The sequence below is a fragment of the Hypomesus nipponensis genome, chromosome 14, assembly GCF_054491055.1.
Source record: "Hypomesus nipponensis isolate SF chromosome 14, ASM5449105v1, whole genome shotgun sequence".
Taxonomy (NCBI): domain Eukaryota; kingdom Metazoa; phylum Chordata; class Actinopteri; order Osmeriformes; family Osmeridae; genus Hypomesus; species Hypomesus nipponensis.
Genome location: NC_140374.1, coordinates 6,516,295 through 6,541,963, shown reverse-complemented (window position 1 = coordinate 6,541,963; position 25,669 = coordinate 6,516,295). Strand labels below are relative to the sequence as shown.

Sequence of the window (25,669 nt, the reverse complement as noted above, 5' to 3'; positions counted from 1 at the left end):
TTTCTCATTAATGTAGATTCTGTTGAGGGAGCCAATGCAACAGTTCATTTCCTTTGCAAACCAGTTTATTCGTTTACGTGGCAGGTAAACATGTTTGACAGGCCTTTCATTGGAAGTGGACCCCCTGGAACAGATTTACTGTAATTATATTGGGGGACTAATGCTATTAACAAAAGCTAGATCCTCTTTGTGGTGTATGGCTGAAATTATAGAAATTGCAGTCTGGTGAGTGATGGACCTGTATCTGAATTGAAGTAGATACAGCTGTCGCGCACAACATATCACTAATAAAAGTGAATCATCATTATCCTCAGTGGTACTCCACAATGCAGCTTGAACAAAGATACTCTCATTTAGAAATATAAAGTAACAAGACACAAACATGGGGTTGTAGAATGTCCACATCAGGCTTGTTTTTATTCTCTCTCTGCCTCCCTTCCCCTCTCCCCCTCTGTCCCTCTCTTTCTCTTTCTAAGTGCAGCAATCTTTTCACCCAGTGAGACTGAATGACAAACATAATCAAAGGAAGCACATTTGAGAGTAATGAATCCTTCTCTCTCCCCCCTCCCACTCTCCTCTCTCCCTCTCTCTCCCCCCTCCCTCTCTCTCCCCCCTTACTCCCCCCCTCTCCCTCCCTCTCCCCCCTCTCTCTCCGTTTCCCCTTCTGTCTTCCTGCAATGCACAGGTAGTTACAGTATTCATTCGTAATATGACAGCGGTGGCTATTACTTCAGACTTTTCCCACTGTGTAATCAGGAACATTTGAAACCCCTCAGAGGACAGTGGCTCCCATCTCCTTGAATCAGATCCCATTTTTCCCTCTCTTCCTTTGTTTGTTGTGGAGAGATTAGAAGAGGCATGAAAGGCGTGGAGTGAATGAGAACGACACAGATGTTGGTGCGCCTGGCTCCACCCTGACGCTACCAGAGCGAGGCGGACAGAGGAGGCAGGGAGTCGTGAAGTAGATTGATTACGCTTGTGATCCAACTCCTCAGATAACGTCCCTCTCTCTGACGGCGCGTTGTGTTCCCGGTCTTTACACGTTAAGATTATCGCCGGCGACTCATCACGGTCTCATTGTTAATGCTGAGCCTAATTGAACAGCTCTACTATTCATTGGAAGTTTTGAAGTGCTTGATCGCGTTCACTGCTGCTGCGCATCCATCTGTCGGAGTGGGATTGGTTCGCAAGACACGCTGTCACTTTGCACCCTTGGGTTTTTATATTTTTCTTTTGTCTTCCTTTTAGGAACTGAAGTTGAATTACTTACCAAGCACAGATGGGAGACATGAGTCTATGTTAATCTGGCCAGTCTTGAAATTGGTAACATACAGGGTTTTGGTCATCATAGTGAGTAGATGGTCTTGTTGGAGACAAGAAAGCAACCATTTGACTCCATGAATTACGTTTGTAGACCGTAGACCGTGCTTGCTTGTGCATGGCTCTAATTTTGGAAACCTTTTGTAGTTTCCTTCACGCCTCAGTCAGACACGGACGTTGGTGCTCTCGTAACTCTGATGGAAGAGTTCATTAGTACATTAGTACTCCAGTCCCTGTGACTTGTAGTGAGTGCTGTGCTTTCTCTAACTTCTCTTATTTGCTCACTCAAGACGAGTAGGAATAGAAATAAAAGAAAGTGAGTGAGAGAGCGAGCGAGCGAGCGAGCGAGAGAGAGAGCGAGAGAGCGAGAGAGCGAGAGAGAGAGAGAGAGAGAGAGAGAGAGAGAGAGAGAGAGAGAGAGAGAGAGAGAGAGAGAGAGAGAGAAACCGAGGAGTCCACTCACTTCATAAAGCGAACACTTTATCAAACAGCAGCCATTTACCTGTCAGTCCACCCCTCATCTCAGAGTCATTTCCTGGCCCTGAATTAAGATGTGAAGACAATGCACTGGAGGAGCCTGGATGGGATATTAGCCGTCCAGCCCTGGGCTACCATCACAACTGCCTTTTATATTCTCTCTGGAGTCGGCTGGATTGACTGGAACTCTTTGCTACCACTCCGTAGGGCAATTGGGTTTTCTGCTCCTTCCTCACATAAGGCCTTTTTGAGGTGGTTGACATTTGTGATGGGACACTAATTGCTCTTATGGCTCTGGAGAGAGTGTTAAAAACAGCTTCCAGCATGAAGAACCAAGAGTTACAAACAATATGTCTTTGACTTTTTCCTTTTCATTTCTTCCCTATTTTTAAGTGTACTGTGGCATCCAGTCTCATGAATCCCCACCTCACCAGGCTACCAATTACTGCTTAACAGGCAGATCAATGGGAAGCCACAGGGGTCTAAGTGACCCATCAAACAGTCCAAGCTTATTATGTTGGATGTTAGAGACTCACGCGCCACCCTCTGACCCTACGGCCCATCTCCCTGCTGCTGACATGAGCACAGCACAGGCAACAGTATGACTGTACCACAGAAGGAGGTGTTTGAGTGTGTGTGTGTGTTTCTTTGTGTGTGTTGTGTTTCTTTGTGTGTATGTCGAGGGAGAGATGGGGGGGGGGGGGGGTGGATTCAGACATGTCTTTGTTGTGAGTGCGTCTGGCATTATGTAAATAGTGCTTATCCAATGCTAATTGCCTTCACTGTGATGTGCTTTAAGTGCCAGGAATTGCATATTAATGTGAACGGAAGCTACTTCCCCAGCTTTTTAAATCCTCTCCCCGGTTGTTGTGTGTATGGCAGGGTTGGCATCCACTATGTCACAGCAGGTACCGTCTGTTACCTGCACTTTATCCAAACACAGCCCAGGAAAAACAAGCTCTGTTTGTGTGGGAGAAAGAGAGGGAGAGAGGGAGAGGGAGAAAGAGACAGAGGGAGGGATGGAGAAAGGGAGAGGCAAGAGACAAAGAGGGAGGGAGAATGAGTGTGAGAGAGAGAGAGAGAGAGAGAGAGAGAGAGAGAGAGAGAGAGAGAGAGAGAGAGAGAGAGAGAGAGAGAGAGAGAGAGAGGGGAGAGATGGAAGGAAAGCTTCTTGGGCAGCAGTTCAAAATTGAGCTCATCCATTTTGGCGCCATGTCTCTTTTGTTCCAGGATTGTTCTCACGAGGCATCAGTAAGACTAACGGGAATTTGTCCTTCTTTCTCTCCACTGTTCACTCTTAACACATACATAGTTGTTCCATGACAGTACCCACTGGTTTTACCCAGTCAGCATATTGATGGCACCATTATATACATTTACATTACAATTAGTCATTTAGCAGACGCTCTTAACCAGAGCGACTTACAGTAAGTACAGAGACATTCCCCCGAGGCAAGGAGGGTGAAGTGCCTTCCCCGAGGACACAACGTCATTTGGCACGGCCGGGAATCAAACTGGCAACCTTCAGATAACTAGCCACCAGACTCCAATCTACATTCATTTTACGCCAGCCTGGTCATCCTGCTGATCTGCACAGCATACAGCTGCAACCATTATCACTAATCGTCAAATACTCCACTCCGAGATGATCTCAGTCATGTACTCAATTCATGCTTTCATTGAAGATTCCAATTTGGCACTCTTTCTTCAATTAAAACTCATTTTAAAAGTATAGCGCTAAACCTAAGTGAAGAAATGATCTGTGTATCTCTCAATCTCTTTAACGTATGTACTCTACATGTGCCATTAACCTTGAACAAGCTGATTAGCTTAGCTCTTTTTCCTCCAGTCCCAAATCACATTTTAAATCCACAGTGGAAATTCATAACTCAGCTGCAATGGGATGGTGTAATTATCTTCTATTCTGCTGTAATATGTTAGTGATGAAGATGGAATCGTTTATTGATCTAATTTCATGCTGATGCGGTATGGGGTTGATCTTAGGGATTATACATGCCCAGTGCCTCTGAACAAGACCATGCAAGCACAATACGCAATTCACTGTCTGGGTTTTCTCAATGCATTGGCTATATTTCTCTGTGCATCATGAACTGACATCAGTAGTGTGTGTGCACAACGTTTCTCTCAGGTCAATGTGTTTGCAGATTGTGTGCAGATTGCCTGGGTTGGCCATCCATCTTCCCAAACCTTGAGGAAAGTTTAGGAACATCTGCTAAATGAATGCATTACTACACATTACCGTACATGACTTTTTCAGACTTACGGTATCACATGACTTTAGTCTACAGCTAGCCTTGGAGCACCTTGACTACTCTAGAAGTAGTTTCACACCAGCACAAACCACTGTTCCTGTGGATGTTGTTGTTGAAGGGTTCCTTCCCAATTGAGAGCTCAAGTCGTCAACTGTTTCGTTTAATTCCAGGATTTTTAACATAGGTCACTGTTGGAAAACTTTGCCCCTTTGTAAGGGTTGCCCTTGTATTGGAACAGTAATAATAGCAGTGGATAGTGGAGGTAGCCAATGAAACACAAAAGTAATTTGACAATGGAGATAGATGTTGAGTGTCTTATGCAACAGAGTGAGCACTACACTCAAGGTTGAGCTCAGAGAGAAAATTGGAGAAATTCATCAAATGTAACATGGACATAAACCTCGACAGGAAGGAGTGGGTCTTTTAATGTGAAAAATAGCCTGAGGGCCTTGCCCAGAGGGAATGTGTTTTATGTTGGTGAAGGGTTAAAGTAGGGCTGTTAGTTGTTTCATGTTGAGATGTTGGGGGGGGGATTGTCAGATTTCCCCGGTGGCCTCCTAGTTTTTTACCACAGTTCCATGTCATTGGAGCAGCGCAGAACTAGCCGAGCCGAGCGAGAGTCACTCACACTGGCTGTGCCGCTCTGTCTGGCTGGCGGTGATTGATGCAGTCATAAAGGCTTTACTGTAGCGGACCGCTGATCGTATTTTACTCTTGACACTTATTATTGAAATGAGACATTTAGGCGGACTAGGAGGAGGAATCCCAGTATGGTTCTGTCCTGGATGTGGTCGAGGGAGAGACACTTCTACTCTGCACGCACGGTGGCAAAACCACAGCTTTGGGAATTACCTTTGGGATGGATTCAGTGCCTCTTCTCCATTGAGTGTTCCCTGTTTTGTTTTTGAACCTGAATGTTGTTTTTTCTATATCAAAATTCAAATTGGTTCATGTGTGTGCTCAACAACGGAGTTGACAGTGTGTTGTGAAGGACTTCAGCTGTGTCTATTTGAGCATTTGGCTTGATTGAACCGGCACAGAATCTGAAAGGGGCTGTCTTCCTCTTGCTCCAGTGCCATTGTTGTCTAGCCCAGGCGGGAAAACACAGACAATATGGCTAGCCATCGTCTGGGACCTTTATCTAAACAGCCGCTTCAACCTGAGAGGTTAGACGTAATGTGGTTTTCTCCATGGGCGAGCGAGGGTTTTTTCTATTTCCTATGCACCGCTGTGTTGTCCTGCGGTTCTGTTGTGCCTATCTATGGAACACAGCTGTTGAGGCCCCACTGTCCATATCTCCCTGAATCTCCTCTGGCAGTGTGTGGACACGTCCTAATGCAGACCGCCCTTGACGAAGCTCTATCTGAGTTCTCCACACATCTGGCTTGGGCCTATCGCTCTGGGGCCATCTTACCTGCTCCATGGGGGAATGGATCTGGGGCCACGGATGCAACAGGCATGTAATCAACGGTTGTAAGCGCCTCGCTAGGCTCACGAGGCCACATGACATACATGCTAGTCTCTCCCAGACTGCATATGTTTCAAACCCACCAGGTTGCCACTCAAACCAGCAGGATGTAAAAGACAGTGGAGTTAGGAGTGTGAGTGTGCAAGCTGCCAGTTTTGTGCTAAGAAAAGCACTGGTTACGATTTACAAGGTGACGTACACTATCTTCCTACTGCAGAAGGAAACATTTTGGGCAAATGTGGTTTTGGACTGGCTTCAATTGAACCATATTCTTTCAATCCAAAACCCAAACACATCCACTTCAAACTCATGTCAGCTCCCACAAATGGTAAAGTACAATTCATAAGACACAGCATGCAAACTATGAAATTATGTATGCGGTTAATTAGAAAGCCGATAATGGTACATTAGAGCATGTTGCCCAGAGCGTCTTTCCCCTCCCACTTCCACCCATCCATCACTGGATCACAGATCCCTGCTGGCTCAGATGACTTTCCGCTCCCTGCTGCCTTACAGCAAAAGACGAGTATGGCACTCAGAAGAGGCAATAGCAGCAGAAGCGTCAGTTGACATCTTAGCGGATAAAATAGGTTCTACTTCACTACTACTGTCACCACATGCGGCCTCCAATCTGTTAACATATTGATGGAAGTCGGTGGTCGATACTGACAGCGGCAACAACCAGAGGAGACTGCGCTGTTTCCTGGCTCCCTCAAACAAGCATTTCATCTTGAAGTAGAATACTTTAGGACACCTATATTGGCAGATGTTGCTGGATGCTTTTAAATTCCGTGGGAATACACGGTTTTCATAATTGTTGGGAGGACGTAAGTTAGTGAAACTTTTAAATACTTTCAGGTGTAAATTGGATGTTTTTTGGGGCATTTCTGCCTTTGTTATTTTTATGGTGACAAAACAGAAGGACACCAAAGGCAGGCAAGAAAGGGGGGGGGGGGGATGACATGCAGCAAAATGCCCAGGCCAGATTAAAACGCAGGCTGCTGCGTTAAGGTTTCATATGGCACACGCATAAGCTGGTGAGCCTCCGTTGCACACCCCAAGTTTGAATGTTTTGAGATTGGTTGAATATAAAATCTCAATTTTAGTTTGTCAGTAACTGTCACAAAGAGAAATGTAGACACATAAAATGGGAATTCATCCACCTCTGTTTCACTTCAGTAATCCAGTGTATTGCTTTTTTTGGGAGAGAAAGCTGGTGGCTGTCTCGCGGGCTTGAATAAAAACAGCATCCTTTGCTGGCCACAGCTGCCACGTATCCATGTGCAAACACCGACAGATGTTCCACGCTACAGCCATTCTCTTCCCTCGTCCTCTCCTTCAACCTCCAGCCATCTCTCACATGGTTTTCACTTGGAACAAACAAGACTGGACAAGGAGAATAGAGCACCATGAATAATCACTATTGTTTGTTGCTCCAAACAATAGGAATAATTTATGATGTCTGGATTTATGTGGAGTTCTTTGAGCTATGTTTGGGACTGCTTGACTGCATGATTTGCTAAATATGTTTCAGCCTTTGTCTACCAGTGGGTGTGACTGAATATGAATATTGAGCTTATACACGTCCTTTGTGTGCACCTTGGAGAAGGATGTATGTGAATGTAAGCAGACTAATATCTCTGTGCTGAAATCGTACGAAGTTGGAATGTATGTGAATATCTGACAGAGTCTCAAAGTTTGTACAGCTCATAGAATAGAATGCATGTGTTGATCAATCATAGAGACATTTTAAGAAAACTTGAGTTTATTCTTAACTCTCCTCAAGGACAGACCTATTTGAAGACACCCAATGTCTTTGTTGCCACCCTCATAAGGTGCTATGAAAGACGCTGGTTGATGTTCTTTGAAGTGGGAAATCCTCTCAATCTGATGACGGTCCAAGGACTCTGTCAAAACCAAAATCTGTCTCTTGATGTCTTTTACCTTGTTCTCCTTTCGGCTTCAGATGTCCTTTTATTGTCTGGTGTGTATTCAGAATCTATTGCCCCAACCCAGACGAGCTAGGGAGCTGCATCTACTGAGCACCACACTGTGGGACACGACAAGGACCTCGTTAATATTCCTATGTTGATTGGGGATTATTTGTTCCATCTGGTTCACATGAAACCATAGAGTAGCACTAGCCTGCACCTTCTGACGAGGTTCCCCTTGTTCCATGCGGCTGTGCTGCAAGGGTACACACAGCGAGGTTGGGAGCAGAGGCAGGGCAGGCTACACCAGAGGGAGGGTTGGGAAATGTGATCATTTTTCTCCAGGACTGTCATACACCATCGGCAGCCTCATTTGTCTGTTCCTTTGTCTCCACCGGGCTCCTTGTTGTAGGATTAGACTGCCCAGTCAGAGAGAGAGAGAGAGAGAGAGAGAGTGAGAGAGAAAGGGCAAGAGAGAGAGGGGAAGAAAGACAGAGGGAGAGGGGGGGGGGGAAGTGGAGCATAGCTTTGACCAAGCTAGCTACAGTATATGGGCTAATTATTCACAGTCCCCGTTTTTAGCACAATGCTAAGAACGCTGCAGAATAAAGCAACTGCTGACGAGTGGCAAAAAGGGGAAGAAATCAGGTCTGCAGAAATAGAGGGGAAAGAAGAAAGGGGGGCCTGTTTCACATCTTGAGGTTCAACAGGAGACCCGTTGGCCCACTTTACCGTATCTTTCTGGTGATTAATGAAACACCTTTCACACAAAGGTCACACTGGGAACCAGACCAGGACTCAACACCGACTGCAGCTATTTATGGCCACTGTTGTGGTTGAGAATACATTGTGTGTTTGTAGGTCAGACACCACCATGGCTGCCATAGCTCCAGCTCTTCACATTCCTCTCCACCTGTCCTGTCACCTTTCCTCAAGGTTCTTCAGTCCGGCCGGGGTTAAACTCATTTTTAGGGCATTTGACTCTCGACCTGAAGGTTCAAGGTTCAAATCCACATCTGAATGTTTCTTTGGATAAAAGTGTCTGCTAAAAAATGATTTGTTGTTACATTATTAGGTTATAATGTTCTTACAAAGCTTGTAACGTACACTGATGCAAGGTGGCAGATATCAAAGTCAAGATGAAGTTCAGAGCTCTCTGCTTTTCCTCAGTAGGAAACGCTCAGTGACCTACATACTGTACATTATGAAGTATATTTTGCTCATAGATTCATCCAGTACAGGAACCCCCGAGGACTGATACAGAGGAATAAGTAGGTCATTTTGTACAGTATAACTCTAGAGGACATATCCGAGATATCTTAGAGTTAAGCTTTAAACTTTTGGATAGTGCATACTGTCAATATCCAGACAAACTCTCTTTTCTTTAGTTTCCATGTTATCATCCCAACCCATTTCCAACAACCGTGGTCTGCAAGCACAATGCCACAGTCCAAAGCCATATTTGATTATAACTGCCAGCGAATTGTGCTGCATGTTCCCTTTTCCGTGGTCTATCTAAATTATAATCTGCGATGTCATATTCATACCAAGCCGCATTCTCTGAAGTAATTCATGCCAATGGTTTCTGTTCCAGTCCAATTACTGGGGCTAAATGAACCAAAATATTTTTTCCATACATGCCTTGCAAATGTTCTCTCCTCCGCCAGAAAATAGGTGAGGTCTGGTTCTGTTTCACTGACCCTAAAGATTTACAAACTTGGTGATAGACCATCAAGGGCCACCGGTGTAGAACCGAAAACTTAGCACATACATTTGTGAATGTTTGGTAGTGTTTTTCTTGGGTGAGGTCATATAAGAATGAATGTTCTGTGATTCCTGTACACTGGTCTGGGTATCACATTGACGTCACTCAGCAGGTCCAGTGACTCAGAGAAGGAGTCATGGTCACCAGCCTGTAACCATCTGATTGTCCTGCAACCTAGGCTAAACAATTCTGGCTGTTATATCCATCAGTTATAGATTTCCTGTAGATATTTTCTCTATTTTATGATTGAAATCTACATTTATAATAGACCAGTAATTCCCAACCTGTGGCCCTAATGCAGGTGGGTGGCCAAACAAATTAAAACTAAAATATCTAAAATAAATACCAACATATTTATATATACTGTTGGTAAATGATGAAAAAAATGTGTACACATTTTTTTATGACATTTTGCCTTTAACTCTTCATGACCGAAAGCCTATAGTTACGCTTGGCACGTTAACTTGAGTTGTGCATCCACCCACTTCAATATAGCAGTTTCCTATTTAACTTCATGTTATGTGTAACTATTGGAATGGTTGTATGCAGGCTACCTCTCTTTACAATGTGTGCTTGTGGCGCTGATGGACACTGCCTCATTTGATCGCTCTAATAAATGTAGCCGTGAAAGCGAACTCTTTGGCTCCCGTGGTGTTGTTAAACATGTGTGATAAGAGCAAATTAAGTGAACGGATGTGTTGGGGGGCCCGCAGAAATATTTGAGCTATGCAAGTGGGGAGCGAAGCGGAAAAGGTTGGGAATGGCTGTAATTAAAATAGCCTACCATATATATATATATATATATACATATATGTATATATATATATATATATATATGTACGTGTTGTAAATCTAATTAATGCCTACACATGATTACACAATGAGTTTATGGCGTTTGCCATCATTGCATAACACCACTGTATACCCATCATCTTGGATTGTTGATAGAGGGACTGTGGCTTCCAGACAGGATACAGTATATTTACTGACAATGGATTGTTATATCTACACAACTTACTGTATATATCAAGGACTATCTGATGTCTGTCTATTATTAGGGTCGATCTTATGTCTGTTCAATTTGTATCTGATGCCTGTCTGATGTTAGGGTCTATCTGATGTCCTTGTCTCTGCTGCTCTCCAGGTTAACGGCAAGAACCTCTCCAAGACCAGCCACGATGAGGCAGTGGAGGCCTTCCGTAGCGCCAAGGACCCCATCGTGGTGCAAGTCCTCAGGCGTAACCCCCCTGGCGCCCGCGGGCCCCCTCAGGAAGTCCTGGTGGTGGACGTTTGCACCCAGACCGACATCACCTTCGAACACATCATGGCGCTGGCCAAGCTCCGCCCTACCACCCCTCCCGTGCCTGACATCTGCCCCTTCCTCCTCTCTGACAGGTACGTAGAGGGGAGATGCGGTTTAGAGCGTCCTGTTTCTGTTATTACTGCACAGAAGTGTTATCAGAAGCATAGCATGCTTGGAGGCTTTAAAGAAACACCACAAAGCTATGTTTATTATTCATCCAACTTTAATCTTTAATCCAAACCAATTATGTGGAATTGGAACCTGCAACCTCTTGATTTGCAGTCATACGCTCTGAGGTCACACCACACCACTGAGCTATACCCATCCTCTGTAGATTTTACCCTGTAGGTGGGATTGACATTTAAGATGCATAACATTTCAGAGTCTCATCTAATGTTATCCTGGGGTTTCCTCGACAACAAAAAGAAAGTTGTTCGTTATTTTCTCTTCCTGGGTTTTGTTCATATTCTATTCATCTCAAAGGAGAAGCTAACTGTGAACAAGACAAAGTTTAGCAGAGGAATATCTGGGTTTCTTCTCCAGGGAACGATACATTGGAGCATTATGTATTCAGAGGCTTCTTTTACACAACGCTGCAAAGTTAATTGAGACTATGTTGTAAAGGAGGGTGTGTATTATTAGATAATTAATTCCACCAACATCCCATGGATAATAGATTGTCTTGAATTCATTTTAATTTGGCTGGATTACATTTGGAGCTCCTGCTGTCATTCACAGATCAGATGTGTAAAACCTGTCATAATGGTTCATTTACTATACACTTTTATCCCAAACAATGTACACGGTGGGGATTCAAACCAACACCCTCTTGATCTACTGCCAAATGCTTTACTGCAGAGCTATCCAATAACGGAATGCCACGATGAAGACATGTATCTGATGTTGTGTGGCACAAACAGACAGAACACGGCTGACCAGCCACAAGTGTTCAGTGACTCCACACACCACCTGACCCTTACATGATCCTATGTTCATGTATGTTCTCTTGACCATAACTCTGCACAACCACCCACAAGCCATGTTTGTAATAATTGTGGCTGCTTGGCATATCCATTTGGTTTCATGGAAGGTTTACAAGGTGATTAAACCAAATGGGTCTAATAAAATTTGAGGCAACATAGCCCAGTGTTCGTTCACAGGCTAGTTATAGCCCTAGGCCGGCTCCAAATGTAATCAATGTGTCCCATAAAACACACATTCTCCTGTCTTCATCTGTGATCAGGTGCGCAGGCCAAGATACATCACGTTTTATAGATACAACAAATGTTTTGTTTCCCCCTCTTTGAGACAAAGACCGTAAAGTCTAGTAATGGTGTTCCGTGCTCACAAACTCTCAAAGTTGTTACGATGTGTAATATTGTTTTGCCCAGAGTATAAAGCATTTGGACATTTACCAAGCCAATTTTGTCACCAGGAAAGTGATTTGGGAGAGAAAAGGGTTTGAATGTGATCGTTGTAAATACATGAAAAGGATGCACTTCAGAATAATAGCAGAATCAAGTTTAACAGTATGATCAAGTCAATGTTGTGAGCAAAGATTATTGTGAAATTACCTTCCTACCATGCACTAATAATAATGTTTTTTGCAATAATATTAGATCTGTAAGCTATTTTCCTCTGCGGTATTGGCTGAAGTTTACAAAGACAAAACGATGACTGAAGTGTTGAGTGTATTAAATGACTGAATAGACTATGATTAATATGAGGGAGAGCTTTTATCACCCAGACAGAACTACTGCTGAAAGCACTTGACAGGCCCTTTCTTCCTGTCTGCCTTGCAGACCTAGTTACTGTACAAGACAAAGGGAAGGATTCCCTTGCTGTCACTTCCCCCATGTGTGAGAGCGATTGTGTTTTAGCAAAACCTCCTCTTATAATCGCTCTCCCTCTCTGTCTCTCTCTTTCTCACTGTCTCTCTCTCCCTCTAACTCTCTGTCTCTCTCCATCTTTATCTCTTGCTCTCTCTCTTTCTCTCTCCATCTCCCTTTCCCCCATTGCCTCTACTCCTCCCCCCCCCCTTCTCTCTGTTTCCCCCCCCCCTCCCTCGCTCTCCCTCTCTCTCGTTCTCCTGGCAGCTGCCACTCTCTCCACAACATGGAACAGGAGTTCTATGAGGGGACAGACTACCTCTCCACCCTGCCGGTGGACGGAGAGAGGACGGAGGAGTTTGAGTACGAGGTAAGGCTTGATCACATGCATTAATAGAAGCTGATACGCTGACACACACATGCATGCACACGCACGTGCACACACACACACACACCCAACCCCCACTTATTACACCATATCTTCTAAGAGGTCTTTATAAATCAGGGGGCAGGCCAGTTATAATTGACTCCACAGGACTCTCCCAAGGGAGTGCTGGGACACAGATGATAGGCCAGACTCCAAGTAGCCGCACACGCACGCACACACACACTTTACTGGAGTCCCCATACTGCTGATGAAGAAAGTGTTTTGTCCGTCTCTTCATAAACGGAGTGACTGAGTTTTAATAAGTATTATCAATCTGCAGATTGGGAGAGAAAACCAGACCTCTGACAATAAATGACACCGCAAGACCAGGCTTAGGTCTCAATCATGTCTCTCTCGGCTCTGAAGGCCGGAGGACCATCTTTTATAGGGCACAAGAGTGTAAACATAGATAGTGACAGTCAGGCAGTATTGACGTTACAACAGTCTCAGAGAAAGAGATTCACAGCTCCCAACACATGACCACTCAGACTAGAGTTCATAGTTGTAGCTCTCCTTGTAGTCATGACAAGGAACATCTACCCAGTACTTTCTCCTGATCTCGAACATCTATTAACCCTGACACATAGACACAATCTACTCTTATTAATAGCAAGTTTACATGAGGAACACACTAACTTGTATCCAATAACTAGTTATATTGATTAGTGAATAATGTAAGCACACAGAAAATTGCAATTTCTTCCGCACTGCAGTACAACTTTGGGCCATATTGATGTGGCATTTCCATAATATTAATGTCTTAGTGATTACACATCTTCTGGAAGTTTTGTTAGCCAGATAATTGGTTTACTCACAAAAGGTGTTTGTGAAGGTGTGTTAAGGAGGTGTTGAAAAGGAACAAGCTTCAGGTGGTCCTTCCATGAGCACACCACTCTGCCTCCATCTTCATCTGAGCTGAAATAACAAGCAGGTGCTAGGGCAGACTGTTGGCTTAGCCTGACAGATGATGTCAGGCTACTCACAATCTCTCCTTCCTCCTCTGCTTCTTTCTCACTCACTCCCTCCTTCTTTCTCTCTCTTTCTCACTCTCTCTCTTTCTCTTTCACTCTAACTCTCTCTCTCTCTTTCTCCCTGTTGTGGATGCAGATGAGACAGTCCATGATAAACCGTTTCCACAACCAACACATAGCTGTTTCATTTCAGAAACAACGCTGTCTCACACACACACACACACACATACACACGCGCACTCACACCCCCACTTTCCAGTCTCCTACCCTTTATTCCCAAGTCACTGAGGAGCAGGCAAACTGTGCCAGCCTTTGACTGATGTATGGTGATTACCTTCCTCCCTTTGTTTCATCGGAGAGTGTCTGAGTGCTCCCACCCTCTCCACACGAGCTGTTCCTTCCCCACTCTCAGGAGATTTGCACATCCACTTGTGTCGCCAGGGCTTGCCGTTCAACTTGCACAAATATAATGTATTAAGCTCTATATGCCTCATTTCTATTAACAAATCCTATTATGCTATAAGTGCCTTGGTGCCCGTACCCGCTGCAATTCATGCATGGGATGGTGTATTCCACGCTAACGCACCTTCCTTTACCATATGTCAACAGAGGAGGCTGGGGGTGGGAACTAGTTTGGAGCCAAAAGCCTCTCGCAGAACGAAGCCTGTTCCTTTTTTCATGGCACTGAGAGCTCAGAAATCACCTCAGCCCTGATTAAAAACCACAATTCTGGGCATTTTGCTGTTACATCGAAGGAATGAATCGGATTTTGGAATACACGAGGACAGTGATGGGCTCCTTTGGCCCAGGCTTAGCAGTGAGAGTCAGGGGTCGCTGGTTTTACCAGGAAGAAAGATTAAGAGAAACACCAGCAGTGGAAGACTCAATTGTTCTGTAATCCTCTTTAGATTATTACCTGTCACAGTGTTTGCCTCCAAATGGGTTTCCTACACATCTGCAATCTACAGTGCAAGCGCTCAAGTGAACATAAAGAGGCATGAAGATGTTTGTTCCGTGACACATGGGGACATCAGAGCGTATGTGACCTTGCTCCAGGCTCTAGTATACCTCCATTGATACCAGCTCCGGCTCCATCTACCAGTAAACATTGTGCTGCTCTCAGATAGGAGAGTGTCTATCCCTACTCTCTCTCTCTCTCTCTCTCTCTCTCTCTCTCTCTCTCTCTCTCTCTCTCTCTCCTTCTGCTCTCTCACTGCGCTCTACCTCTCTCTGTGCTCTACTCTTACTCCACTCCCTCCACACTCTCTCTCTGGACTCTCTCTCTGCTCTCTCTCTGATTTCTCTCTACTCTCTACTCTCTCCACTCTACGCTTTCTCAGCTCTCTCCTACCGTGTGCCTGCCATCCACACGTTTGTGACTGCTTTTTCAATTACTGCTAATCAAAGGCGCGATTATGATGACAGCATCCAATGCGCTCTGACGGTGGGCGGCAATCCCCCTCTAATCACGCCATCGCGGTCATTAATTTACTGTCAGGCCCCGTCCCCATGCGACGCTGCAATCTCTCGCCTCAGAGGCTGAGAGCTCGCCCGGAAAATGGAAAAGCAGAGAGGAAGGCTTCCGGAGCAGTGTGAACTTGTGGGCTGGATCAGGAGACAGAGCTCTTATCTGGAATTTTCACCAGCCTGTGTATGTGTGTAAGTGTTTGTGTGTGGGTTGTGTGTGTGTGCGTGTGTGTTTACAAGCCTCATGTTTGAGTGACTGTTTAAACATTTGGACACGTGTGCGTGTTTATGAGTGTGTATCCACTCCCGTGTCCTTCCGGCAGAACTCACAACCTATATCTTGTGTGCCAGGAAAGAGAAAGAAACATGTGTTGTAGGAAACAGGGCAACCAGGTGTGCTTTCCCTCTCTCTCGCACACCAACTGTTCCTCCAACACGCTGTAATAACAGCTATCTGTTTTCCCAGTTAATGTACCCACAGGTCTCCTGTAGCTCTCCCAGTCATTAATTAGACAGGAATTTCAGGCTGGTTCACTCATATAGAAATGGCACTCACACGTTCACTTGCCTCAGGAAACACTTGTTAATTTGTTTGGTGTATTTTTAGCTGCGGTATAATTCTTCCAGATATTTGGTTGATGTTTTCATAATGGATGGAATCAAAATCTCCTCAGAAGCCTGTCCATATTTAAAGATTTTGTCGGCTTGCAGTGGTGCTGTAACGTCTTTGTTTGGTTGATTCCATTATCAGTTGAGGTCTTACGGATCTGATTAGCAAGTAGAAGAATACTTATCAGTAACTGAATGATGTTTTCCTTCAGCTTTGTTCAGCTATTCAGCACCAATACCTTTTGTTCCTTTCACATCCAGGGATGGGGTTTGAAATTGTCATAGTTTCTGAGACAGTCAATTAAAGATCTGAGTTCCTGCCAGGTAGAGTGTGTCAGAAGAGATGACACGACACAGGCTTGACGACACACGTTTTTTTCGGACTGTATTGTTCACTATTTTTTCCCTCTTTGGGTGTGCTGGAGTAGCGCAATTAGGAGCAGCAGTAGGTCCCCAAACCAGGGTGCTCTTTGACTGTCCATCAGTTACAGGGGAGAAAAGGGGGGAAAGTGGAAGGGTGGGGTGATAAAGGGGTGGATGAGGGAGAGTGGCCAGTGGAGGGAGGGAGAGGGGAGGGTCCACACAGTAGAGCTGGAGCGGAAAGGCACCAGGTGGCTGTCTGTGGCATCTCCAGAGTGAGCCTCATCCTCCCTCATTCTCCGCCCTCCACTTTTCCCCCTCACCTCTTTCCCCCATACTTCCTCCCATCCCTTCGGTCTGTGGTCTGCCGCTCTCCACCTCCCCAAAGAGCTGACATGTCTGACACATGTAACCAGCCAAGCCACAGATGTCAGGGGAAGCAATGAATCTCTCTATTTCGTCTCCCAGCCCCCACAGTACCCTCCGGTGCTCACCCACGTCCTCCACCCTCCCTCTTTTACTCCTCCCCCTTCTCCCCTTCTCCCCTCTACTCCTCCCTTCCACTCCTCCTCCCTCCTCCAATCTTCCTCTCCTCCCGTCTCCCTGCCCTCCCCTCCTCCCTTCCTCCCCTCCTTCACCTGCTCTTTAAGAGCACCTACAGGAGGAGTTAGTGATGTGTTTCTGCTCTAATGAAGGCTTGGTCGAGAGGCCATTTTACACTTGATTGCCTTCGCCACCCTTGACATGCTGTAGGACTCTAGGGAGACAAGCTCTGCTGTTTGTTCATGTTGATGTTGTTGTTGTGCTTTCACGCTTCGATGTTGTCAGAGCAGTGTGTGTTCAACATGAAAGTAAAGCTGTAATTTACCCTGGTTATCAATGCCATGTGGCTAATGTACATTCGAAAATGTATAATACATGAAAATTATGATTATAAGAAACATTGTTTTCGGAAGTTATATGACGGACAGTATAGCAATGCTTTCTTGCCGTTATAAGAAGAATCCTGTCATTTTGAGGGGTGGTTATTAGGTGATTAGAATTTAATTTCATGGGCTGTTTTGGTAACTTTTGCACTATAATAATACATACCCTATGCATAAAGACCTGAAGGTTTTAAGTGTGTTTTAAGAGGCTCATGGGAAATCTGAGGACCAGAGACTTGAAAGTTAATAGCATTGCACTATGCACTAGGAGAAGAGGAATGTTTTAGTGTTTAGGGTTTAGCATACCTGAGTGAATATTAGCATAATTATTTACAAAATGTATATTCTAACGTCAGGCAAGTAAGTCAGTAAGATAAGCTAAATCCCTCAGACTTCTATCAAAGCACCTCTGATCAGGTGGCTAAGAAAGCGACTTTTAACATCAAACACACAGACCGCTCAGTCAAGCTTCAACCCTCTAAAGTCAATATGCTGCTTGAAAACGACTCATGCTGATATTTCTGGGTTCAGTTTTAGGAGACATAGACATCGACATAGGAGGATAATGCTAATGTGGTAATTGTTCCTGCCTGTGTTGTGAGAGTATTCACAGAATATAAAATTACTTAATGGCAAAACGTAAAAAAAAAAAAAAAAACGTGATTCAAATGTAAAACGTAATACCGTAGCCGGACTCCGGTCATTAAAAATCTATGTTTTTGCTTGTCGCTGACCAACAAACCCTCGCTTTCTTTGGATACCAGGAAGTGGAGTTGTGTCGCCTCAACAGCCAGGAGAAGCTGGGCCTGACTCTGTGTTACCGGACAGACGAGGAGGAGGACATGGCCATCTATGTCAGCGAGGTGAGACACAGTGTGCTGGGCCTGAGGGAACCAGGGTGGGAACTACAGGGGTTAGGTGTATGGTCATCTTTTAACCTCTACTCTCTTTGTGCGGGGGGCTACTGTGTAGCCTGGTGGATCCAGACTACCCTCCCCCCACCACCACCACCACCACAAGCTCATATGGATGTGATCTAGGAAGCAAAATATGCTTGCTGTAGACAGTCTACTTCCTTAGGGGGCAGTCTCTGTGAGGCCACCTGATCTTCACTCATGTGGTTTTCATCAATGTGTGTCATCTTCACTGAGTTTTCATAACAAATCTGGAAACTAGTGCTATGTATTGTTTATATATATTGAATAAAATGTGATTGATGCTCATCAGAAATCTCTGTTCATCCAGAGGTTTCAAAAGAATCAGTATTATTCTCCCCACCAAACTATTGTAACAATATAACAGAGGCCGAAAATAGATATGGAATGCAGATGTCTCTGAAGGTGAAGAAAATGCATGAATATTGTCACTTAAAAAGTTATGACATTTCATTTGAGTGTCTTGACTGGGAATTTACTTTAATATGTTTGCGTAACCCCCACATGAATCTACTCCTTTAAGGTGTGTATAAACAATATATCTATATTCATATTTTATACAGTATATTAAATCTGTAGAATGTGGTAAATGAATGCCCTCATTGCACTGACTGAATAGATACACAGTTAGCCTTTTATACTAATGGAAATACGATGGCAATGGAGAACAGAGATTCTCATGTGTCTGACTGACACAGTCTAGCAGGCAAGCAGCTTCCAATGTTTGTGCCCGCAGTCAAATGTTTTAGTTTCCCCCCTCCCCCCCTTGTGTTTCTCCCACTTGTTGGCAGCACGTACAGCACAAAGCTGTGTCCACCACTCTGCCCAAGTTGCTCTGCCTTTCGTTTGAAGTCTGTTCTGAGCCGCAAGGTACTTGCTGCTGCGCTGGAGCTGAATACAGATCGCTCCGGTCCATGCTTCCCGCCTGCTGTCTACTCAAGTGTTCGCTCTATAAAAAGTCGAGCCAAGGAGAGCATGGTGAATTCCGATAAGCTCTCCGTATGTCACTCCATACAAATTGTATTTGAGTGTATTTGATACTTTTAAGCACTGGGATTATGCATGTGTTGAACCATGCAGGGTCAGATAAACTTCAGTTGACATGTTTGCTTTGCAGTGATTTGAGAGCCCGTGTCATGCACTAAACCAAACTCACATCAACCAATAACTGTTTGATAAAAAATATCTATAATATTCCTAGTATTCATTGAGATTTGTGTGGCTCTCCCTGAGTAGTGCATAGCACAACCAAGACTTCCATGAACAAAGGCCCCTGGGAACAATCACTGTGTGTATGTATGTATGTGTGTAGCCTACGATGTTTTTCTGTCAAGTCCAAACAAATATGATTCCTCCGGCCCAGTCTAGCGGCCTCATGTCACGTCTAATGAATGCCTCTGTGTGAAGGACCGTCCTTTCAGGAAGATGGAATACAAGGGCGCGCCTGCCATCTCCTGAGATCTGCACTGATTGGACAGAGTGAAACAAACGGCCCCAGACGCCAATTGACTGGTCGTTGAAGGAGTGTCCTGCCTCCTCGTTCAGTATCGTTAGCCCAAGATAAAGCATGGAGGGGCTTGTGTGCTGTACAGGCTAACGTTGTGGTAGAATCCTTCACAAAATAGCTGTGGATGGGTGTGGATCATCCCAACAGGGAAATCGAAGGATACAAGATCCTGACTAGACCACTGCTTGCTCTACTTGTCCCAGACACAGGTGTTGACAAGTTAGTTGCGTTCATTTAGCTGCAAGTGCAAGTAAAAGTGGTCTTAATGGCAGACCAGGCACATCATATCACTTTTCTGACGGCTAAGGTCTTCCTGTAACCCTCAGGCTTCAACTATTCCCTATCCTCTCTCTTAAAAGGCATGATTCATTTGATCGGTCTAGAAGTGTTATACATTTAGTTCTCTGTTTAGTATTTAGTAAAAGTCTTTTCTGGAGGTCTTTTGTCCTCATAATATGGTGGACAGGACGCAATTGAAGCAGTAATGCAATCATTTGAAACATTTGATCTTTCATGGCACTAAAGCAATCCGTTTGTCGTCCCCGAACAGGTCGGTCTGAACAGTATCGCAGCCCGAGACGGTCGCATCAGGGAAGGGGACCGCATCTTACAGGTACCAGCGTCTATATCTGGTCCACCAGCTCTCCTCTCCCACCTCTCATCATCACAGTTGACAATAAACCCTTTTTATTTCCCTCTCCCAGCCATTGTCTCCCACTGCAAGAGCCCATTCATTTTTAATGGCCACACATTAAAGAGGAAGCTCAGCCCCCTCTGTGACGGTTAGCGCTGGAGAAATGTCCCCCTGGCTGTTTTAGTTACCGACTCAGCACCTCACGGTCTCTTTAAAAGCCTCTTGGTTAGGGATTCTCATCCCTGCCTACCTCCCCCTCCAGCCCCACCCCCGGGGCTACGAGTGTTATTACCCCTCAGTTCCAACCCCGGGTGGGGGTTGGGGCAGGCCCGTGGCCCTCCCGTTACCCCCTTAGGAGAGCTTTTTGCTTCCCGCTGGTGCGACAACACCAAAGTGCCTCGGCAATGGCCTGCGTGGGTGATTATTGTATGGGGTGTGATTCGCCGGCTTGTTGTAATCTGAAAGTGCAGGTGGTGGCTTGGGGAGAGGTGGTGTCAGGGATAGCTGCCGGGGAAGGAAGGCCCTGAGAGAGACGGGGAACAATGCTTGAGTGGAGCTCGTAGAAGCAGTTCCTTCAAGTAGAAGCAGTTCCTTCAAGTAGAAGCAGTTCCTTCAAGGCCCTTTACCGCTCTGCACTGGTGTGGGGATTTCAGAGCATATTTGAAAGGGCGCGTGTCAGAATGGTCCCTATAAAGGGAATTAGCAAAGGAGAAAAGTTCATTTTGTGATGATAGGTCTAATAGGGCTGATGTGCACAGACAGGTGAGGCTACAGAGACAGTCATTATGCCTGCAGCCAGGGGCAGGGCAGTGTAAGCGGTGTTTGGCGAGAGAGATAATGCCAGGCTCCACTCTAATTGTCTGCTGGGGTGTGTGTGCTGTGACTGATTGGGGCAGAGCACCAGAGGAGGGGGTGTTGCAGAAGCAGAGGCCGGCCCACACCCCAACACTATTATCCCCCAATGACAGCCCCATTACTCTGCCTACAAAAAGATGGACGCCCCCTGTCAGTGGCCAGTTAATTGTGTGCCTAGATGTATGAATGTTGCCGGATGCTTTCGTTGCAGAGACAAGGGCTTCTGCCAGACCACTGCCCTGCTTACAATCAATTCTCAGTCCAGCGTCTTTCAATAAAACAACCCAAACTGTGTGGACCCTTAGCACATGCTTACTGTATCAGCAATGGCTGTTTGTTTGTGTGTGCGTCTGGGTGATTGTGTGTGCGTGTGTGTCGTTCTCATCAGATTAATGGTCAGGACGTGCAGGACAGAGAGGAAGCTGTGGCCATGCTCTCCAGTGAGGACTGCAGGAACATCCTGCTGTTGGTGGCCAGACCTGAGATGCAGGTGAGTGTGGAGCAGGAGATCCTCAGACTCTCGTGACCAGACCACCGGCATGCCTACGGTGCGGGTCGGCCATCAGATGTCCGTGATCTGAGGCAAAGCAGTCTTTCAAATGCGATCAATGTGACACAGCATGGTTTAGAAGGGTGATTTTAGCCCACAGCCGGGGCTTTGAGGTTAAAAAGACAAATGCCATCAGTCCTCAAGTGGAGCCCTGTGCTCAGAGTAAACATGGCCAGGTTGTGACCCCACCTGCCCCACGGCCCCCCCTCCTCCCGCCCCCCGCCCACGGTGGTGAGACAGGGCCATGGCTGAGACACTCGTAATGTTTTATTTTTATGTAGCTGCGCTGTAATTGACTTCCAACGGTGAGCCATAAAATCTAATGGCATGCTAATACGGAGTGAGTTCAGGCCCAAGGCCACACTGGCTGTTCTGAGGAGAGAACACTGAGTGTGTTCCAGCTAGCCGCCATTACAGACTCCCCCCCCCCCCCCCCCCCCCCCTCCTTTCTCCTTTGTGATTAAATACATATTTCGTACACCTGAAGCTTCGAATATGGATCCCATTTGGTTTGAGTCGAACAAAGAACTGATGGATGACACTAAGGAACAGGGTCAAAGGTCAAGATGTGATGTGCATTAAGATGGATGGACCTCATCTCTCTGGTCAGTGTATGGCTTTTCAAGGACTGATGTCCCAGGACTATCTAGTGTTCACAAAGCTGTGAAAGCTCTACAGTGGGGGCCGCTTGATCTTTGGTACATGACGTAAGTCATCGTCCTCTGTCCCCCTCTCCCTCCTTCTCTCCCTCCTTCTCTCCCTCCTTCTCTCCCTCCTTCTCTCCCTCCCTCCACGTGAACTGAAGCTGGAGGAGGCCTGGCTGGACGATGAGCACAGTGAGTTCCTGGAGCAGCTGAAGATGGAGATGCTGGAGGAGCAGCAGAGGGAGGAGATGGAGCTGGTCGCCCTGCAGGAGGAACAGGAGCACGACCAGGTCGAACACGCACACACACTCATCCACACAAACACACACACATGTACACACATACTCAAAAACATCAGAATTCCAAGCTAAAATGCTAAGGTATATGTAGGCTACTAATGATATTTATCCCACCTAAGGCATAATGTGCGTCAATGAATTGCCTCAAGTGGTGAAATCATTTCAGGGCATGAGTAACTGTTCAAATCATAAGTTACTTCAATACGTCAAAACTTAGAGCTGTTTGAAATGATTACTAGTCTAGAGCGCTTGTATATCAAATCAAACTCTGTATTGATGTTCTCAAATCTAGCGAAAACATTCAATGCCCTTTGAAATATGAATATAGTGCATGAATATGGATGGGTGAGCCTTGTAAATTCCAAACATCGGCAATAATTTACTATTTTGTGTTTTGTCGAGAGATTAGCATATTATAAAATGGCTGGAAATAGAAGTTCAAAGTCGGTAAAGCATTGCAGAGAAATTGAAGTGATTCCCAAAGCAGTAGACTGGTATAACAGAAGTCCACTAGAGAGGAGAGAACCCCAGGAGGAAAGCACTGGAACTGGTGTTCCTCAGAAAATCCCATCTAGCTATGAATATCATTGACATTGTTCTGGATTTACACTTTATGTTGTGTTGGATTCCAGACACGGGCAGCACAGTCATACTCTCAGCCAAAGAGAAAACCTTCAGAAGTAGGGAAGCTTTGATCTGTAATATCACGAATGTCTTTCAAGAACTCATCAGATTTCTCTCTTTTTTTCGTAGACAAAAGAGGAGGACGACCTGATAACAGACACAGCCACCTGTTCCTTTCTCACTCAGAACAAGGACAGAGGGGTGGGGCTTAGGAACAGAGGCCCAAGCTCCGAGCACGACGTCCTGGCCCAGATTCAGCGCAGGCTGTCCCAGTGCCTGAGAGACACGCACACCCGGGACACGCACATCCTAGAGGAGGAGGAGGAAGAGGAGGAAACGGAGGGCGACCGTTTCCAGCAGCTGCTGGAGCTGAAGTGTCAGATCCGCAACAGCGGTGAGTACGACCTGTTCTACAGCCGCCGCAGTACCATCGAGTGCAGCCTGGGGGAGCCAGTGGGCGTGCAACATGAGCTGCGCATGCTCAACGACGAACTGCGCAGCATTGAGCTGGAGTGCCAGAACATCATGCAGGCCCACAAGCTCCGGAAGGGCCAGGGTGACCAGCACCAGGCTGGCCGGCCCATGCCCCCCTCCAAGGACCCCATCCAGGGGAGTGTCCCCCAAAGCAGGGGCAAGCTGGTGGACATCAAGGAGCGTCCGGAGAAGTCGGACAAGGACAGCTCCAGTGCGTACAACACCGCGGAGAGCTCGCGGAGCACTCCCCTGGCCATGGACCGCTCCCCAGAGCACTCGCTGCAGAGGAGGATGGTGGCCATCACCAACCAGAGGAATCTGCGCAGCACCAGCCGGCTGGCGGGCGGCCTTTCCCCCAGCCCAAGCCCCAGCCCCAGCCCCAGCCCTTCCCACCAGCGCACCCCCGTCCCAGGCAAGAGCAGCAGCCCGGACCACAGCAACCCCTCCGAGTCGGACCAGACAGTCCAGGCGGAGGAGGGGAGGAGCGGGAAGATGATGGTCCCCTCCAGGGGCTCCCAGATCCCCTACCTGTCCCCATCTCACAGCTCCCAGCACAGGCAGGCCAATGGCTCCATCCCAGCCCACGCACGCCACTACCAGAGCTACATGCAGCTGATCCAGCAGCGATCGGCCGTGGAGTACGCCCAGAGCCAGCTCAGCCTGCTCAGCGTCTGCAAGGAGCCCCAGCGGCCCGCCAACGAGCCCAAGATGGAGTGGAAGGTGAAGATCCGCAGCGACGGCACGCGTTACATCACCAAGAGGCCCGTGAGGGACAAGATCCTCCGCGAGCGCGCCCTCAAGATCAAGGAGGAGCGCAGCGGGGGGATGACCACGGACGACGACGCAATGAGCGAGATGAAGATGGGGAGGTACTGGAGCAAGGAGGAGAGGAAGCAGCACTTGATGAGAGCCAAGGAGCAGAGAAGGAGGAGGGAGTTTATGCAGAGGAGCAGGTTGGAGAGCTTGAGGGAGAGCCCGCAGAGCAGCAGCGAAGGACGGAAGGAGGTCAGCATCATCGAGCTGAGCCACAAGAAGATGATGAAGAAACGCAACAAGAAGATCCTGGACAACTGGATGACTATACAAGAGCTGATGACACATGGGGCAAAAGCCCCCGAGGGTGCTAAGGTCCACAACGCCTTTCTCTCAGTCACTACTGTATAATAGTAAAACAAACACACACAATCTACCCCATGTGGTATATAATATACTTGCCTCGTTCAATGTGGCGTTTTTATGCGGACATTAGGAATATTTTTCACACTTTGTAACCCGAAAAAAGCATTTTGTAAAGAATTTACCAATGGTTTTGTCATGGATTTTTTTAATGTTTTCATTCTTTTTTTCCATATCTCAGTATTTCATAAAACACTTTTGTATGAAATGATTGAGCAATTATTTTTCTTGGTTCAACCCAAATGTATATCTTTACAATTATTTTCATACTTTGGTTCGGTTTAACCCTTATCCCCAAGTAACCAGATGTTTTAATTTGAATTTATAGAGACATATTCAGACCAGAATGATTCAGATGTTCCGGTACACCCGACAGCTTCTATATTTCTACAGTCTCCTTGCTACAATAACTTTCTTCCTCTTGTGACCTTTCATCACACAAATGGCACAGACAGTGACACTAACAGCAGTTTAAGGTTTACAACTCAGACAACAGTTTACGGCAACACACAAGTCAAAAATACACTGATTTGACAAAGGTAACATACAACATTTAGGGTTAGAGTTAGTGTATGACACACAGTTTTTAAGGAAAGCCTAGTAGTACAATATGACAACATGTTGAATGACTACACAGTGAGATAATGTTCGACTCTGTATTCATTACAAACATACAGGAGAGGTTGAATGATAATGTAATGGTATACCCTGCACTCTACCTTCATTGCATTGATTATGTTGATGATTGTTTTATTTTTGTACTAACCATACTTATTGCATAATGTTACCCAACATAGCCTTAACAGTTCTTTGAATGAAAAATTCATTGACCTTATTTTGGGCAA

At 45.9% G+C, this 25,669-nt stretch overlaps 1 protein-coding gene across 1 annotated transcript in view; it reads left to right on the top strand.

Moving 5' to 3' along the window:
* LOC146258440 (PDZ domain-containing RING finger protein 4-like) overlaps nucleotides 1-25,376 on the top strand; it is a 40,826-nt gene extending 15,450 nt beyond the window's left edge. Inside the window, exons 2-8 of the mRNA XM_084672239.1 lie at nucleotides 10,379-10,629; nucleotides 12,634-12,736; nucleotides 17,891-17,989; nucleotides 20,119-20,181; nucleotides 21,446-21,547; nucleotides 22,413-22,541; nucleotides 23,304-25,376. Coding sequence (XP_084528365.1) covers nucleotides 10,379-10,629; nucleotides 12,634-12,736; nucleotides 17,891-17,989; nucleotides 20,119-20,181; nucleotides 21,446-21,547; nucleotides 22,413-22,541; nucleotides 23,304-24,812 — 2,256 coding nt within the window. The 3' untranslated portion in view covers nucleotides 24,813-25,376. The remainder of the gene's footprint in view (nucleotides 1-10,378; nucleotides 10,630-12,633; nucleotides 12,737-17,890; nucleotides 17,990-20,118; nucleotides 20,182-21,445; nucleotides 21,548-22,412; nucleotides 22,542-23,303) is intronic.
* Nucleotides 25,377-25,669: the final 293 nt, after the last annotated feature.